This window comes from Canis lupus, chromosome 2, assembly GCF_011100685.1.
Source record: "Canis lupus familiaris isolate Mischka breed German Shepherd chromosome 2, alternate assembly UU_Cfam_GSD_1.0, whole genome shotgun sequence".
Lineage (NCBI taxonomy): Eukaryota > Metazoa > Chordata > Mammalia > Carnivora > Canidae > Canis > Canis lupus.
In genome coordinates this window covers 24215265-24233682 of record NC_049223.1, presented here as the reverse complement: position 1 = coordinate 24233682, position 18418 = coordinate 24215265, and the positions used below count along the sequence as shown (strand labels likewise).

Genomic DNA, 18418 nt, shown 5'->3' with positions numbered 1-18418 from the left:
TTTGACTCTCCAAAGCCTTTTAGGATTGACGTGAAATGGTGAAAAAGTCCTAACAGGAGCAAAATAAAATGAGTAGTGATAAATAGGAAAAAAAAAAAAAAAAAAAAGGCTCTTGAAAGGTTGAGACTATATACGTGATTGGTCAAAGGTACGCTGTTTATGATCTATTTGCTTCCATGACCACTGATGCCGCTTCATCCAGTTTTGAGTAGCATAGTACCATGATGCTTGACTTACAAACTGAAAAGTTTTCAGCAAGCGCCATAGTTCAAGTTGAGTTATTAAATGTAAACCTCATGACTTTCCCTTTCTAGAAGTCCCCAGATTCAGGTGGCCACTTTGGCCCTATTGAAGAATCCCATTGCTAGGGTCTTGGGATTTATATGCCCTCCCGAGCTATTTTTTTCTCCCATCCCCTTTCCATGGGTGGGATAATGGGCAGAGAAACCCAGGAGCATGGGAGTGTGTGATGATATTAGAGGCTTTTGTTGTTCTTGATAGTCTTTGGTTTGTTCTATGTTGTTTTATTTGGCTTTGAGGGAAGAATATATTAATTCCTTACTCTGGAGTGAGTTGGAGAGGATTTTGAACTCTGGAGTCTTCTGTCAATTTTACTATACCGGCACATGTACCAAATTTGTGCACAGGGGACACTGTGTGCGGCTAGAAGCCATGGCGTGGATGGGACCCCTGTCTCTGGAGAGCCAGCTTGGCCACAGGGGAGCCACAAGATCTTCATGTGTTAAGTGAGCCTGTGTGATGCTAAAAGGAAGCCCAAGGCTGTTTCTTGTGGACCAAACCCTAGCTTGAGATCCTTGGGTCTTCATATCCTCATGGTGATCTCAGTCAAGGAGGGGCGATTGTAGGGACGGGCTGTTAGGAAAAATAATGTAGCCTTTCTTCTCAAAACCAGAGCATTAGGCTTGAGCCACTCAGTCTGTTTCCACTTCCCCCTGGATCTCCTCTGTCGTGCTGGATCTTGCAAAGCTGGGAGAGGCACCCACTCCTTGGGCTGGGGGGCGGCCCTGGTACCTGGTCTACCAGCCATACCGAGTTGCAAGGGAGTGTTCTCAAAAGAAAAATGCTCCATGGGGAAACAAGAACTTGTAACTTCTTCAAAATTTTCATCACAAGTTTTTGCCCTAGCACATGAAACTTGGGTTTGACCCCATCCATCTTCTTCCTGGAAGGTGGAGTGGGAGGTAAGGAGTCAAGAGTACCAGTGAGCATGCTTTGGACTGGATGTCCTTGTTTCCCCCAAATTCATGTGTTGAGATCTAATGCCCGGGGTGATTGTATCAGGAGGGCCTTTGGGAGGTGGAACCGTCCTATGGTGGTGCCCTTATAAAAGAGAGTTCCTTCACCCCTTTTGTCACATGAGGACATGGTGAGAAGACGGCCGCCCATGACCCAGGAAGCTCTCATCAGACACCAAATCTGCCGGCGTATGGATCCTGGACTTAAAGCCTCCAGAACAGAACTGCGAAAAATAGATGCTTGTTGTCTACAAGCCACCCAGCTGATGGTATTTTTGTTAGAGCAATCCAGACAGAGATAGGGTGGGGAGGGGAGGGCTTGAGCAGCCAGCTGCCTCCCAGTGTAGAGTTGTAGCAAAAAGAGCTGCTTTGCCTCAGGAAAACAGTCATGTAGTCACTTCAAAAGAAACCAAACATTGGACAGGAAAAAAAAAATTGTGATACTTGGTTCAAAACTTTGGATGTTCAGGGCACCTGGGCGGCTCAGCTGGTTAAGTGTCTGCCTTCGACTCAGGTCATGATACCAAGGTCCTGGGATCGAGCCCTGGGTTGAGCTCCCTGCTCAACAAGGAGTTCACATCTCTCTCTCTCTGCCCGTCCCCTTGCCCCCCTGCTCATGCTCTGTCTCTCCTTCAAATAAATAAAATCTTAAAAAAAAAAAAAAAAAACAACTCTTGGATATTTGGTTGCACAAGACACTAAGCAGTGAGAAGCATAAGGGCAGTGACTATGTCTTACTCATCATTGTGTTTTGAAACACATTGCCTGGCACTCGATAGGGTTGTTAAATAAATGAAGGAAAAATACAGTGGAATCAAAGAAAAAAAAGCAGGCGCTATGGCAAGGTCAGAGAGCACGTACTTGTGAAGAGGTTATCATGGGCAGGTCTTTCTTTTGTCTTTGGCTGGCAGGATTATCACCCGTTTCATACTTTCGGGTCTTTAAGGATGTTAATGAAGAGAACATAAAAAAATGTGTTCCGTGTCTGAATCATCTTTTCCAAACAAAAGGAAACTTATTTTTCCTGCAGTTACTTTTTCTGAAATCTGGCCTTGCACCGCGCTGCCATCCACAGGTCCACAGCATGAGCCCATGTGTTCTGAATGCATCAAACTTAAAGAAATCCACACTTGGCAGATTTTTTGGTCCTGACAGGTCCTTCCTAGGAAAATCTCAGTGGCACACGTTGGGCTATAGGCTATTCAAAGGTGGTTTCAGATCCTGGGTTCTAGCAATCCAATTATAGTTAGCCAACAACCTACAGAAGAAGGGCAGGAGATCAGCTACGTCAACCCTGTTACCATGAGGCTGGCTTTGGCATTTATTTCTCTGGAGCTTGCAATCTGCCATGATCAGACGTAGTGTGTTTGAGCTCCTAGCTTCCAGAAACAAAAGAGATTAACCACCATTTAAGAAAAGAATTCCACCCATTGCTGGGCCAAGGAAGGTGTTTCTTCATGTCAGCGAAAGCATCATTGGGAGCCATCACTGGTGCCTAATTTTCTCTCGAAACCTGCAATTACTTTTTTTTTTTTTTCTTGTTCAGGTTGACCCACCAAATTTAAGCCACTCCAGAGGGGTCTATCCCCTCTCCTCTTAAATATAGATAGATAGATATTTCATTTTTAATGCTCTCTTCCAGGTTTTTTGACAGGTTATGCATATGCTAATAGAAATAAGCTTATTATTTGAAGCACAGAGCTGCTTGTCACCGAAGCTTCATTAACACCGTTATCACCACCTGACATTTATCTTATAATTTTCTAGAGCTGACTGTTGTGTCTCCATGGAAACCCAAATTGCAATTGAAACAAGTACGGTAATAAAGGCATCCACCGAGATTGACAGCATGCAAAGCCTGGTTACATTTGTGTCTGGTTCCTTCAGTGGCTACAGCTGGAGAGGGGGAATGTGCACTTTGGGTGTTTAGAATTAACTCTGTCGCTTCACGTGTGTCATACCTGACTCTGCGTACGTGGCAAGTTTACCATTAATGTCGTGGGTCCTGATGTTAGTAATTAGGTCACTCATTCTTATTGGAATCATCCCAAGGCATTGTGAATATTGGATGTGAAATTAACCATGATCCTATGTGGATCCATAAGGAAATTCTTCAGGGATGACTCTGACATGGTGAAGTGTTGGTCCGGCCTTAGGATGGATTCCTTTCCAGGCACGGGGGGCGCCCCCTGACTTGAACTGTCTTCTCCTGCCTTGATATCGAGGAACCTGTGCTCTTTTAAGATCATGACTTCACATCAATTTGGTTGATGCCTCAAAGCGAAGAGTCATGAAACTGGAGTGGGTCCAGAGTGAATTAATCTGAAATTAATTTGATTCTGAAAGACTCCATCTGGCTGTGTTTGGGAAAGGCAGTTAGACAGATACATAAACAAATGATCATCTGTATTCATTGTGCCAGATGTAGTGTCAAAAAATGAAGAAATGGCTTTAAAAAAAAGTCAACTATGGGGAATTTTGATATAATGATATTCAGCCTCTTAGAATAACAGCTATTATAATTTAGCACAAAATCCTATTTTTATTCTTATTTGTTTAGGGGGTTAGATCCGTTGGTGTGTTTTTAAAGAAATAAGCAAATTAAACGTCAAAGCCTGTTTTAATTGGTGATTGAAGATGCTCCATGGAATCTGTGACATGCTGGGGGAGGGGGACTTATAGATTCCTGAGTCAAAATGTGGTGTTTGGTATTGATTTCATCTTAAGATCTGATGTCGGGATTCGAAAACTAGCAAAGTAGAATGTCATCTGGACTTTGCCTTTTGATACGTAATTTTGTAGCATGACCAACTGGCGTGTTCATATCATAGGGAAACATACCCAAGGAGCTGACGTGCATGGAATTCTGGAAGTCGTCCTTGAGTAATGATACAGACTTGGCAGTGTTTTTCCATTACTTTTGCAAATTTCTTTAAGCAGACTATCAGCGGGGCGAACGTCTTGGATTGCTATCTAGGAACTCACTGCAATCTCTATAGATAGAGCCTCTTGTTGCCTTTTCTTATGCTGGGACAGAAACCTTCTAGAAAATTCATGATTAGTTCCTTGAATGGTTTCACAGGCATCTAGTATGGGCCCTTTATTTCCAATTTTCAGACCCCAATTGTGATGTCCTGAAGAGAAAGAATTAAAAGTTTACTTCTTGATCAGTGAACAAACATAATTTACTTTAGAAAAACAAAATCCCCAAAGGGAGCAGCTTCTCTCTCCCCAGATTCCCACCCACCTCCCTCACTTGTCCCAGCCAAATGCAACAAGAGCCGTGATAACAAGCTGGTAAAAATAGAACAGACAACGTAGAGAAATTAAACCCTGCCCCCCCCCCCGAAAGCTGAAGCGTCTTAGCAGAATCGGTTGCAGTTGCTGCATTTCATGACCGCAAATGAGATGGTACCCAGATCGTGAATTTTGATGCACACAGTGTGTTAGGATGAGAGAGTAAAGTCTCAGGTACCTGGAGCCCCTTGGGGGATGAGTCAGCCTTATTAGCTAAGTTTGCACTAGAGTTGAAAGCCTATCCTTTAAGGCACTGGTTCTTTATTGTCTCATTTTGAAGGAATCCTTCTTAACAATGAATTATATATTTCCCTGCCTTCTTACACAGCGTTACTGAGCATAATGTGACCCTTTCGATGAGACAAGATTGCCATTTTACACATTAATTATTCCGCTGTGCAGCTGTCCTTGGGAACTCCGGAGAACAGAAGTCATCCCCGGCTCTGAGTGGGCTTTCCACTGCTGTGCCCCTTCAGATGCGTCTGGCGGCTGTCACTCCATGGGCCACCTATCGCAATCCCTCTCATTTGCTACTTGCAGTCTCCTGTGGGTTTGAAAGGCAGATGATCAAGGCCTGTGAAGAACCAGCGTAAAGCCCAAGAAATCTTTTGAGGAATGGATTGAGAAGCTCCCCCAAAGAATTTGAAGAACATAAATATCAGGGCAGGAACTTTTCGACAAACGTTTTGACTGCTCTGAGATCTTTTTTCTTCCTGAATCCTCTTGCTGGCATTTCACAAGACGTGGGAGTTTGAAGGCATTACCCCCCAAAAAAGAAATACATCTGAACCTAACAAAGTGTGAGTCCGGAGAAACACATTCCTCCCCCCAAAAGTGGATGCTGCTTTGTGATCTGAAACTGTCACTAATATGACGCAATTAGTTCCTCTAGATACTACTGTCAGCTTCAGATTTTCCAGATCACTGGAAGGAAACAGTGGCATCGCTAATCGCCAGCACATTTATATCTAGCCTTCTACTGCTGGCTGCATCCCTTAGGCTGGCATTCATTTTCACTAGTACTCCTTGATTACACACCATTTATGACCGAGGAAGGGAAGGCCAACTGCAGGTTGAGGAGAGACCAGCCTGAGATTCAATTTTGCCATTGATAAATGGTAAACTGAATAATGAATGGACACATAATCAATATTTAACGGAAGGGTAGATAGAGTTCTGAATTCAGGGCAAGCGCAAAGGTCAGTGAAGTCTTTGTCCTCTCGTCCGCAGTAGGAGAGCCCCTACTCTCCTACTGAATGGTTTTTGCCATGGTTTTATCACCAGAATAGCCAGAATGAGGACAGTGGCAGTGCTGGGGCAAGTGGACCCAGCGGGCATTTCGAGAAAAATAGGCATGACTCAGTAACTCATTGGTAATAGGTGTATCGACCCTCAGATTCAATAGAACAGTGCCAGATGGGATAACACGGTTCTTTATAATCATGCTTCTTTATAATTGCATAACATGTGACTTAAATTTTACAACTTTAGAGCCTTCTTGCTATATTAAATCTCTTTATTCAGAAAATATGTGTTAGGGACACAGTGAGACTCCCCAGGCACCGTGCTCACCTTCCGTATGAGGCCTTCTCTCCCCATCTTATTTAGAATCGCACCCCTCCACCCACCCAACGCTCCCCGTCTCCATCCTGGGCTTCATTTTTCTCCATTGAGATGACTGACCTCTGTCTAATCTCTGGGAAGCTCACTTCTTTGGCCATTTGGCCATATTATGCTCCCCCCCCCCTCCACTGCCCCACCATAGAAATAAGCTCCATAAAGGTTGTTTTACCTCATTTTATTCTTTACTGTCTCTCCAGCACCTTGAAGAATGCCTGGATTGTGGGGGTCATTTTATAAATACCTATGGAATTAATGATTGAGCAAGACATCCCTGTCATTGAGAATTTCACGATCTCACCATGCACCTGACTGGGGGGCTCAGTGAATTACTGCCTCCGTGGGTTCAGCTGTCAGAGAAGGGGAGAGGGCTGCGCTGGCAGGAAATCTGCATGATGTGTGTCTTTGCATAAGCCGCTGCTCCTGGTCTCAGATTTGGGTCAGGGGAGGAGGCAGTTGGAGCCCATAAGAAAAACAGGGAAGCCACACGTGAGACCAAACCAGAGGAAAGGAAGACAGGAAGGGATTACTGTTCGGTGTGTGGAGCTCGAGGTGGGGGCAGAGCCTTCTGTTGGCTGCAGGTGACGGAGAGCAGATTTGGAGGGTCGATGGAACCAGGAGGGAAGGGATTGCCCAACATGGGGTAGTGAACGATGAGAGCAGGCTTGCTGCAGGCCCGAGTACAGAATGGGCATCTGATGCTAATCCGGGCAGTGGTTGCCCATACACCTACCCCTTCCCATCAGTCCAGCTCATGACTCTAATAAAACAAAATTCTTAGAGTAAAAAAATAAATAAATAAAAATAAAAATAAAAATAAAATAAAAATAAAATAAAAAGGGGGGCTGCCCTGGTGGCTCAGTGGTTTAGCACTGCCTTCGGCCCAGGGTGTGATCCTGGAGACCTGGGATCAAGTCCTGCGTCAGGCTCCCTGCGTGGGGCCTGCTTCTCCCTCTGCCTGTGTCTTGGCCTCTCTTTCTCTCTGTGTCTATCATGAATAAATAAATTTTTAAAAAATCTTTTTTTAAGAAAAGGGCTTCTGTGGATACCAGTAAGCCCCTACTTTAGGGCATTGCAAGTGTAGATGGGCAGACAGGCCTGTGCCTCCCAGCCCGAGGCAGGGGGCAGTGCACTGACGGCCAGCCCCTCTTGGGTCGCTCCAGCGGGGACGGTCCCCTGTGTCAAGTGCAAGCAAGCTTGTGGGCGGAAGGGGCGCTGGGGCTGCTCTCTATCAAGTCTTAGCCCCCCACGGTGAGCTTTTTTCTTTGAAACCCACTGCAATGGTACAGCTCCTCCTCCTCCTTTGCCTCTGATTTTCTCATATCCCACGTAAAGCTTTGACCCTCCGGATGAAGCATGTGTGGGATGTCGCGTGTGGGTCCCCGTGGCCAAGTCAGCCCCTTGCTGCAGGCTTCCTGCGGCCCCTTGTGCATCACTCTATTCTGGGCTTTGTGTTTTGGTTTCACGTTGTGCACCCTCTTTTCCTTGGCTGCGAGTGGCTTCGGGGCATCAGTGACCTATTTTGCAACCCTTCCTTCAAATCTAGCACCGTGCCTGACATAAAGCAAGTCTCCCATAACTGGGTAATCGGAAGGCAAGGAAAAATGAGAGGTTCTGCACAAGAATAAGCTTCAAGGGGGTTTAACAGAAACCAGCAAAGGAGAGGCATCCGCTTTCACCAGCAGTGTGTCTTTGGGGAGTGGAGACTGTTGTCAGCCGCCCCGATGGCTTCGTCTTGCATAAATAACTCCTGGCCAAACAGTGTAGCCAGAGGTGGAAGCAGGAGTCACGCGCCTCCAGCAGCACAGTGGCTGGGACCTAGGGACGGGGCACGGGACAGAGTGTCAGTGCTGTTTGCTCCCCTCAAGGTGGGTGTCTCTTATTTGCACCATTTGCTGCCAGCAGGTGAATACAGGAGACCTTTTAGGTGAAGATCCGCCTTCAGTATGGGGAGAGCCCCCCACTCTTATCTCCGTTTCATACTGATTCACATTTCGCTTCCTTGATGGGACCAAAGCAGCATCTCCCCCGTCGTCCAGGAGGACCATTTACAGTTACTTGCCCAAGCAGACAGGTGAATTCTGCAGCACCGGGCTGTGGGCAGGTAGATGGGACAGAGAGGGGACCTGGAAGGGCCGTGTGCCCAAACCCCCCCTCGCCCCGATCCATCTTCCCATCCACAAAGTGGGGGCAGTGGTACTGACCTCAGCCTTTGGGGGGCGAGGATTAATCAATGTGAGCTCCTGGAGGACTTTGCAAATGTGAAGCCCGATATAAATCTTACCTGTGACTATTATTTCCCTGTTGCCATTTCTAAAAGTTCATCTGAAAAACCCTCTCCCTATGCAAATGCCTTCTGCTCTGCTCTGCTCTGAAGTCCACTGAACTATTTCTGATAAATCACTGAGCGAAATGAGTTCCCTGGGCAGGGGCCATCCGCAGCCGACGCCTCACTGCCTTCCCAGCGAGGGTTATTACATGTTCAGACTCCAGGTACCCCCTGGATGCCTCCACATTTGCTTCTTTGTGGGGGTTTTCCAGCTATCTGCTTTTTACTAGCAGTCAAGTAGAGATACAGTAATAAGGTTTCCCTTTCCCTTGGTGAGTCCACATGTGTGTGTTGTGTGGCCTTTTCTGCGGGAGTCACTTCCTACGAGTCAGGGTTACATTTCGCCCTGGTAAACAAACGTGGAGCTTTTAGACCTCCCTCCAAATACAATCCAACACCAACTCCGGCAATCCAGCAGGATGCCCATCACAAGTGTGCTCTTTCCTAGTCATCTGTGAATGAAATCGATACGTCCCGTGCATTCCTAATAAATTATCTGGTTTTTTCCCCCACTTTGTCAAAGCACAGAGATGAACCTATTCCATGTTTGTTTACTTATAGGAAGCTTGAACTTGGCTTCAGGGGAGCACAAATTTATTTGCAATTGGGCCATTTGGAGAAAGGCTTTGTCTCCTTCGGTGACTTAGGGTATGATTTGTTCCAGTTAATCTTCTGTGAGTTCACCAGCTGACCTCCAGATGTCTTACCTCGGGGATTTGGGAACCGGTGTGGCCTGGGCTCCCAAAGCTTTGGTGACCAGCGGTAACAGTACCTTCCAGGTAAATAGAGGAAATGCCAGTGGTTTTGTCGTCTTGTTGGCGAGACAGCAGACCTCCAGAGAGTTTTTTTCACATTTCCCAAGACCATTCAGCAGCTCGGAATCATCCCACTGCAATTAAGACGTAGCCATGTCAGTCCAGTGGCAAAGGTGCTCTCTGGAAAGTGGCCACAGAAGACGGACATTTCCCTCGTGATGACCCCGAAACAGTACATTTTCCAAATGATGTGCAATTCCCAGAGCTTGAGGTTAGATGACAAGTGATTCTTTTCTCCCAAGTGAGAGACCATGGAAGGTTTAGAAGTAGAGGCTTGTGACTTCTGTCTGCGTCTCTGCCGGGTTGTCCGTGGAGCAGGGCAGGAAGTAGCTGGTGCTGGACCCTGGGTGCCCCATTGCCAGTCGGTGGAGGAGCGAATTCTGTTTTAAAATAATAAGCAACAGCAACCTGGACAATGTAGGAGATTGTAACACTACTGAGCTTCCTGGCCTTCCCGGTGTTGCCCATGACCGCCGGAAGGTACCAGGCTCATCGCCAGCTTCCCTCTGCCTTTGCCCGATGCGGCTCAGTCTTGGACAATTTCCTGCGATCACCAAACAAAGCCTGTTTCTCCATGTGCTATTACTTAAGTACGAGTGATATTTAAAAAAAAAAAAAAAAGATTCCCAGGCCCTTTGAAAGAGTGTCCTGTCCTCTGAAATGATGGGACTGCATTTGGGATATTAGGAAGAATTGGCACAAATTGAGAGAGATGATGCTCTGGTAGCAGCACCGAGTCATCAGCCATCCAGCAGCTCGGTCTGAGCCTGCAGGCTGCACTGCTCGGTGTAGGTGACACCTTGTCAGCTCCCTAGCCTCTGCCTTAGTCACCTGTGAGCCCCAGGGGACTGCATCAGGCACAGGGAATCACCCCCAGGCTGCAGGCAGCTGGTCATATTACCTAAATTATCTTCTCCATACATCATCATCTGGACCCAAAGCAGAGTCGCAGGCTTACGGAAGAGTCAGATGAGAACTGTTGTATTTTTGTTCTGCAAGGAAATCGAGGTACAGAGTGGTTTCCTGGTTTACCTGAGACCCCACGGCTAATTTATCGCTGAGCCAAGATGAGAACCCAGGCCATCCAGCCCATTATCTCACAGACTTGCTGTCAAGTGCCTCCAGCATTGGTGTCGTTATTCTTGTTTTCCCAAAAACCCCTGATGAAATAATATTCTAGTGAATCTCAACTCCCACTAGTTTTGTTTTTTAAAAAGTATATTTGCAGCTAGAGGATTTTAATTCAAGTTAAAATTAAAAATTGTTTTTCAGTTGCACTAAGCCTGTTTCAAGTGTTTAGTAGCCACTTGTAACTATTGGCTACCGTGTTGGGTTATGCAGTTACAGAACATTTCTATTACTGGCCAGGGTTGGGCAACATGGATACAGGATATTCTAGAAAACAAAGATAAGGTGGATGAAAGGGATAGGAACAGTACGATTGTTGATAAACCATCAGGGAGATTAGCTATCTTTATACAAAATTTTTCTAAGACAAGCCATCCTTTTGTGTTGTTTTGGGATATCTTCTGAAGGGGCATTTTATGTCTTTTTTTTTTTAAACATTAGTACAGTTACTTATGGCCACATATTTCTTATACCCATTTTGTAGTTTGTTATTCTTCTTTTCCTCTAGATGAATGGACATGGAATGCAGAAAGTTATTTTCCAAGCAACAGTATGACAGAAGAGAACTCTCAGTTCTTTCCTCATCACTCCCCAAAAGAGAAACCTGCAATTCACTGGGCCTTAGAAAAGCTTATTGTTGTGGAATTAATAACAATAATATGTTGAATCAATTATTGCAATTTTTATAATATTTGACTGCTTAGAGGAAGTGCAGAAGATTTTGCATATCCTCTGTTGATCTAGTTTTCTTTACACAAAAATAGAGTAGGGAAGTAGGTCAGTGCCTGTGCTAAAAGCAAAAAGTAAGTGCACTCATTTTTTTTCCCCAAACATCATTATATTTTCGTCTTGGCTCTGAGGCTGATACCACCATTGCCCGCTGGCTTGGTGCTCTCTAACTTGTGGTCCGATTCCATATGGCATCTGTCCTAGAGGAGCCTTACATTTGGCTCCCCGCCAAGAGCAAAAGCAGAATTGGCGCTCAGCATCTTGTAGTTTGTAGGTGAGGTGCCAGCAGAGACGTATGTGCTTTTGTCGGGTGCCTGCAAGTGGCCACTGAGTCTCCAGGAAACCTCACCCTCGAGAAACCCAGTGTAGGGGATTCTAAGCCCTGACAATTGGCCTTTACATCTTAATGGGTCCAGACTCCGCAGACGCCTCTTCTTAGGGGTGTGATGTTGGAAACGTCACTTCACCTCCAAGACTCGCAGTGGCGTCGTTTCCAACACGGGGACGATAGTGTCAACTTTGTGGGGCTCTTGCATTATTGTATGTCAAGTAGCTGGCAACATTTTCTGGCAAAGTGTAGGCTCTCAATAAATATCTGAATTTGAATCTAATTCCTGCACTGCACTGGGTGCTAAAGGTGGCTAGGGAATACAGAGAAGTGAGCTAGTCTAATTTTCTAAGCCTGAGGTCAGATTCTAGTAAATAGATGATCTTACTGAGATTCGGGTTATCTGTTCCCATAATTACCCCTCTGTGAAGAGCACATTGGCTCTCTGTGGCCTCTGGCAAGTACCCCCGAAGGTTTAACTGTTGGACACATAATTTCTGGCTTCCTTAGAAGTGTCAGCGCGTACAGCCTCATGAGGACAAAAGAAGTCAGTAAGTCTCTGCTAAAAACAGGCATCAGCCAGGAAGAAAGCTGGGAGGCCAAAGGAGGAGGGGCTTGCCTGCATTAGAGCGAAGTTAACCAGTCTGCCGCGGTACTGTTAGGATCTAGGCGTGGGATTCAGCCCTGTGGGGTCGGTCGGTGGGGTTAGAGCCCCCTGTCCTGCACAGCAGCTTTTGATTGAGATGTGCTGCTGTGGGAGTTTGTGTCAACCAGACATTGTTGGATTTACGTAAGGGATTGTCATGCCCTTAGCATTTGATGATAATCTTTGGAACAGTTGTTTGCAGAATGGCAAGTAGATGGGAAATGATGCGTAGATGTGGATGAGAGGTGCTCATTGATGTCACCCTGTGGGGAGAGGGAGGAAGGGGATCTGTGGAGATGGAGATGCTGTTGTGTGATTAGGGAGAAAAATGTGCGTTTTAACATAGTCTTAATGGAGTTTCAAGTTCAGCCCTTGGCCCTCTCCTTTCTGTAGATAGTAGAAGGGTGCGTGCGTGTGTGAGCATGCACACGTGTGTGTGTTTTAGTGCTCCTTTTCTTCGGCAGTGTGATTCTAGGGACCCAGTAGGATTTGCTCTTCACCTATCTTTTCTTAGATGCACTTGCTCACTCTCAGCCCAAGGGAGGCCTGACACAGTGTTTTGTTCGACCACGTGACGGATTAGGAATATTTTGTGCTTTGGAGACCATTGGGCCTAGGGTTTGAATTCTACTTCTACAATGTGTAAGCCAGTGATCTTAAGAGAGGAGCTTAATTCTTAGATGTTTGCATCTGGAAAATAATACTTTCTCATAGGGTTGTTACAAGGATTAGAAATAATGAGCGTAAAAGCACCACACCCGGTATCTGGCATGTAAGCCCTCGCTGAAAGATAGGCATGATTATTTAGGATATGAACTGTGTTTGAGTCTCCACTATGAAAAATTTTGGATTGAAAGGAAGATTTGTAATGGTCACTCGTGTCGAGGGCATCACAAGTGCAAAGGAGAGATTTAACAGCGGAAAAAGCTAACACTCCTTAGACACTTATTCTGGGCTGTGCTCTGGAACAAGCACCCGACTCTGTGACATGGCAACTGTTGCTCCCACTTACCAGATGAAGAGTTTAAGGCTCAGAGTGGCACAGTTGGGAAGTGGTGATGCCGGAATTGAGAGCCCATGTCCCCAGCCGTGACAGCCCACCGCCTCAGGATGATCGGAGGTCTGCAGGCATCCCTGCAGGATGGCTGATGGGGAAGGGTTATGAATATGCACTTCCCAACATAAAGAGCACAGGCTAGAGGCACAAACCCTCTTGTCAGCTTCCCTTCCTTTGGGTGCCTCCATGAGTACTTTTTTGAGGAAACGAAAAAGCCCTCCCCCCACCCCTGGGAGGGGTGGGCAAGACAATGATGGGATGCTTGCTGTATTCTGAGCTCAGACATCAGGACTAGTGTCCCATCCCTGACTCCTCCATTGTATTAACTGGGCTCTGCACAGACAAGATGCAACACCCCATTTTTGGAACTTCCGTTCCCTGTTAGCTGAGACCTGTGGCAATGCCTTCCTCGTTTCGTCCTAGCTGATTGTCAGCAGCAGTAACCACAGTCCTTCCTGCCCCAGAAATACATCTTGCCACACTCTCTGCTCTCAGGGAGCTGTGAGCCCTGCTTCTGTTTGGCCCGCAGCCCCACCCCCGGAGTCTGCTCCAAGGGGTTCCAGTGCTCACCCACTCCTCGGAGGGGGACGTGTACAGTACAGGTGCACAGGAACACGATAAACGATCAACCTCTGATATAAACAAGCATTACATGGCACCTAAATTGTTGAAAGTAGATCTTGCACTCAATATTTTATTCAGCAGAACATTTTTTTATAACAATAAGGTTGATTAGAGAAAGCTCTGAAAGTGCTTCAAGTTAGACAGTCTGATTGTTTATCTCAAGGATAAAAAAAAATATTAAGTGGTAAAATAAGGGGAAATAAGAAAAAAGTGGAAATTGGAGCAGGGACCTAGTGAAGAGTATTTGCCATCATTTTCCTCTCGGGATTAAAATGAATTCAGGATTTCTCCTTCCCACAGGCATTTCGTTTGTCTTTTAGCCATCAGGCAGGGTCTTTTTTTTTTTTTTTTAATCTGGGGCTCAGGATGACCCTGGGTCCACAGCAGACTGCAGGTGCTCTGGTGATCCTTGATGGTTTGCTTTCACATAATAAGGAGCCCTCCTTAAGATCCTTGAGCATCTTCTAATTATTATCCCCAGGCTGCCGTGACATAACACCTGCCATTTGCAGAGAAGTTTTAGTGCACGTGGCCCCCTGTTTGACCTTTCTGCCTCCTGAGCTGGGGGCTGGCCAATGGTCATGGGAGTGGGCTCTGCAAGTCGTGTGTCGGGTTTGCACTTGCTTAGGTGTATTTTATTGTCGCTGGACGAGATGCTAAACCCAAAGCACCATACTGCAAATGAACGCTGTTCAGGGCATTCAGCCTTGTGGCTTGGCAGAGTGGGTGGGTTTGGGGGCCTTAAGGAGTGGGTGTGGGTGTGGGAGGGGAGATGAAGAGGTAGGGGATTTTGCTTTACTGTTGGCTGCAGCTCAAATAAGAGGGATCCAAATTAAAAAAAAAAAAATGCCTTCACCATCACAGTGCATGATGTTGACTAGAATTGCAGAATTGTAAACGAGAGCGTTCTCTCTTCCAAATGAGGGTTTTTGGGAAACAGCATTAAAGAAGATTGATATGTAAAAGCTTATGGTCTTGCTCTCTGTATCAGCCCCAAATATTTACTGAAGCTAGGAGAAGAAAAGACAGACTTTCCTCTTTTCTCTCCCAAACGTGTGATTGTTTAGAACTCAAGTACAACATCTGGAAGTCAGATATACAGAGAGCAATTTATGGAGTGTGAAAGATTTGAAATATTCAGTGTCCTTTAGTGGGAACTCAACTTTCTGGGGCTGCATTTTTTTTCCCCCGGCACAAAGCAGGCATTTCTGAGATCGCCTTTGCCTCCCTGAATTAAACCCTTTGTGCCTGGATCCCATAAACAATGCGCTTTTTAAACGGGAGCCCCCTCCCCGCCCCGGCCCTTTTCTCCAGCGTGGGCAGCCAATCGGCTGCGCCGAGCCGCATTGCTGGAGCACTTTCCATTCTGAGCAGCAACAACGTACTAATTTGATGCACACATGGATGCCTCGCGCACTCTGCAAATTCATCACCAGCATCTTGCATTAGTCATCTGACGGACTGCCAAGTGTTTCATTTTCTTTTCATGTGACTTTATTATTACCACCTCTCTCCTCTCTTCCAAAAAACCTCCAAAAGGCGGGGGTGGGTGGGGTGGGTGGGGGTGTAGGGTAGGGTGGGGTGGGGTGGGGGGGTGGCGGCAGCAGCGGCAGCAGGGGAGAACCCAGCAGAAATCCAGCCCTGCCCTGCTTTGCACACGAGAGCCAGTGTGGGGCTGATAACGCTGCGGATGCGTTGGTGGCCGCCTTGCAGAGCGAGACCTGCACTTAACTTGCAGCTGCCTCCCGAGCGGGGCTTCAAGATGTCCACGCCCCGGGTGACAGCCGGCGGGGCGCTGCCCTGGGCTCGGGCGGCGATGCTGAACCGCAGCCTGCAGTGAGAGCCCGCAGCCGCCGCTGCCGCCGAGCAACCTCATGGTGCCTGCGCTTTGTTTTAGTTCATCAAATTTCTCCGACTCATTAGGCACTTTGCCCCGTGCTCCTCTTCCTCCTCCTTCCGCCTCCCCGCCCCCACCCCCACCCTCCTTTTTTTTCCTTCCTGTCCCTCCACCGTGCAGCCCTAACTCTGGCTCCCGGTTCCCTTTTTGACAGTAACGGCACAGCCAACAAGATGAACGGCGCTTTGGATCACTCAGACCAACCAGACCCAGATGCCATTAAGATGTTTGTCGGACAGATCCCCCGGTCCTGGTCGGAAAAGGAGCTGAAAGAACTTTTTGAGCCTTACGGAGCCGTCTATCAGATCAACGTCCTCCGGGACCGGAGTCAGAACCCTCCCCAGAGTAAAGGTAGGGACCGCGGGCCGAGGGATGCTCGGCGGCGGTGGGGATGGATGCTCGGCGGCAGCGGCGGGGATGGATGCTCGGCGGCAGTGGAGGGGGTGCGCGGCCAGGTCGGGTCGGGGCGCCAGCGGGGGGGTGTAGGGGGGGCTGCCCCGCGCCCGCGGGAGGGAGGACCGCCCGGGGAGCCCAGCCCTGAGCAGCCCAGCTGCCCAGCTCCTCCCCACGCGCTCGCCCGCCCGCCCGCCCGCGGACAGGTGGACGGACAGGTGGACGGCGCCAGCCCGGGTCGCAGTGGGGAGGGGGGAGTAGCGGGGGCCGCGCCCCCAGGTCACTAACTCGGCGCCCCGCAGGTGCAGTGGGTGCCTCTCCGAGCACCCCAGCTGCTCAGCCTGGCAGTTCCGAAGCCAACTCTTCCTACCCCTGCCTCCCCATCATCGCTGTGCAATTACGACGGCATCTCACTCTTCCGTAGCCCGCGGGGACCTGGGGGGGTGGCCCTGAGATGCCTCCCCAATGCGTGGTGTGATACCCCCGGGTTAAGGAATAAAGGGGACACTTTGAAGAGGGACGTTAATTCTTGGGGGTTTCGATGGGGATCGTTAAGTGAAATGTGCCTCTTCGGGCGGGAAGCAGCAAGCACCCTAGTGGCCCGAGGTAGTTAGCGCACCTTCAGAAATGCTTGTGGTTTACGCCCTTAGCAGTGGGGAGATTCAAGTGTACAATCTGGTGGTTTTTGCTGCCTCCATTTTAAGGCAAGGGTGATGGGGAGAGGGGGTTTCAGTTATTAAAATAGAGACCGGAAACCTCTTTACCGGGTGGAAGCTTCTGTGTGTTGGAACCGGCCTTTGTGCGAACTAAATTTAAAATATCCTCTCGGCTGCCTACCATTTGGTCTTTGTCGCTGTTTCAACCTTGCTTGAGTATTTTTGTTCTTTCTCTGTTCTTGATTTCTTGGGCTGTCGCCCCGGGGGTGGGGGGACGTGGGGGGGACTCTCCTGTCTTTCAGTGGATCTCACACTTTCTTTTTCTCTGCACCTTGGCATTTGGGTCGCCCCAATATTTTATTTCTCTGTTGCCTCTCACGAGGGGTCCTGCAAACTCATTGTTTGGTTTGCACATATACGGTAGTTGAACACATGAGCATCAGCACATACTTTTCTCTGAGCCTCTTTCTCACTGTCAAGGCGAGGGGAGAGGAGTAAAGCATCGTTGAGACCCATGCTCCGTGACTCTGAGAAATGGTGGGCCACCTCGTGCCCTCTAGAGTTGCTGCGGTCTGATAGTACTTAGTGGGGGGACCTTTGGAGATTTTTAAGCCAGGGCTCACTTTATAAAGGTGAGGACTCCCATTCTCTGTCTCAAAATGTGTAACACTGAGAGTGTTTTCAAAATAGCTGGCTAGAATTTTGTCACCAAAAAATTGATTGTCCCGTAATTTGAAAAAAAAAAAAAATCACCTGTCTAAAATTCAGTAGGACTTAAAATGTCACAAATTGGGGGCGACGTTGAGATGTGTGTTGATGGTGTCCCTAAATCATTCACCTACACGTGTCTCCAATGGAGAAGACTAGAATTTGTTTTAATACTTAATTTTTGTGGTATAGGATGTCTTTCTCTGAGGAAAGACCCTACCATGAGCTCAACCGGAGCTAAAGAGTCATGTAATAAAGGCCATCCTGCCGTCTAGGATGACACCCACGGAGAACTAGGCCAGGGGCAGTAAACTGGTGTTTGGGGGCAGCAGCCATAGTTCACCCCAGCCTAGGAAAACATGCGTCCTGATCTCAGTTCATTCAGGATGTCCTCTGACATAGTGGCTCAAGACTCATTTATTTTTTGGCCCGATGACTTGTATTTTATTTTACACGTACCTTGCCTTATCTGAGAGGCTGTGCACAGTCTGGTTCTACCATTTTCTCTTTTCCCCAGTGTTCCTCAGAGCACTGTCTTTACCACACTGTGTTCGAGACTCTATATTGTGTTAGCCTCATTCACTAGGCCTTACAAGTAACTTCATCAAAGTAGTTTGCATAAGACCAGAGTCTTGGAGGGACGAGGAGGCCCAACAGGGGAATGAACTTCTTGGAGCACGCATGCCATGCACCAGGCCCACTTTTAGGGGTCTGTTCCTTTAGTTCTTGCCAAAACCCTGAAAGTGGGTGCTGGTTGTCCCATTTTGCAGATGAGGAAGGAAATGGAGGCTGTGCATAAGTTAAGAAACAGCCCAGGGGACCCAGCTAGTGAGTAGCACAGTGGGAATTTGAACACATTCCTTCTGTCTTCATGTGCTCTGCCAACATGTGCTCATCTCAGTGTGATGAGGCCACAAACCACCTTTGTTCCGCTC

General features: G+C 47.6%; 1 protein-coding gene across 11 annotated transcripts in view; it reads left to right on the top strand.

Moving 5' to 3' along the window:
• CELF2 (CUGBP Elav-like family member 2) overlaps positions 1-18418 on the top strand; it is an 814024-nt gene that overhangs the window by 638632 nt on the left and 156974 nt on the right. For 10 of the 11 annotated variants that reach the window (XM_038530152.1, XM_038530144.1, XM_038530148.1 and 7 more), the window contains one exon: positions 15881-16077. In XM_038530152.1, the coding sequence (XP_038386080.1) occupies positions 15900-16077 (178 nt within the window). In that variant the 5' untranslated portion in view covers positions 15881-15899. Of the gene's footprint in view, positions 1-15469; positions 15707-15880; positions 16078-18418 lie in introns of those variants that run through there. The other variant, XM_038530151.1, reaches the window with a different exon arrangement.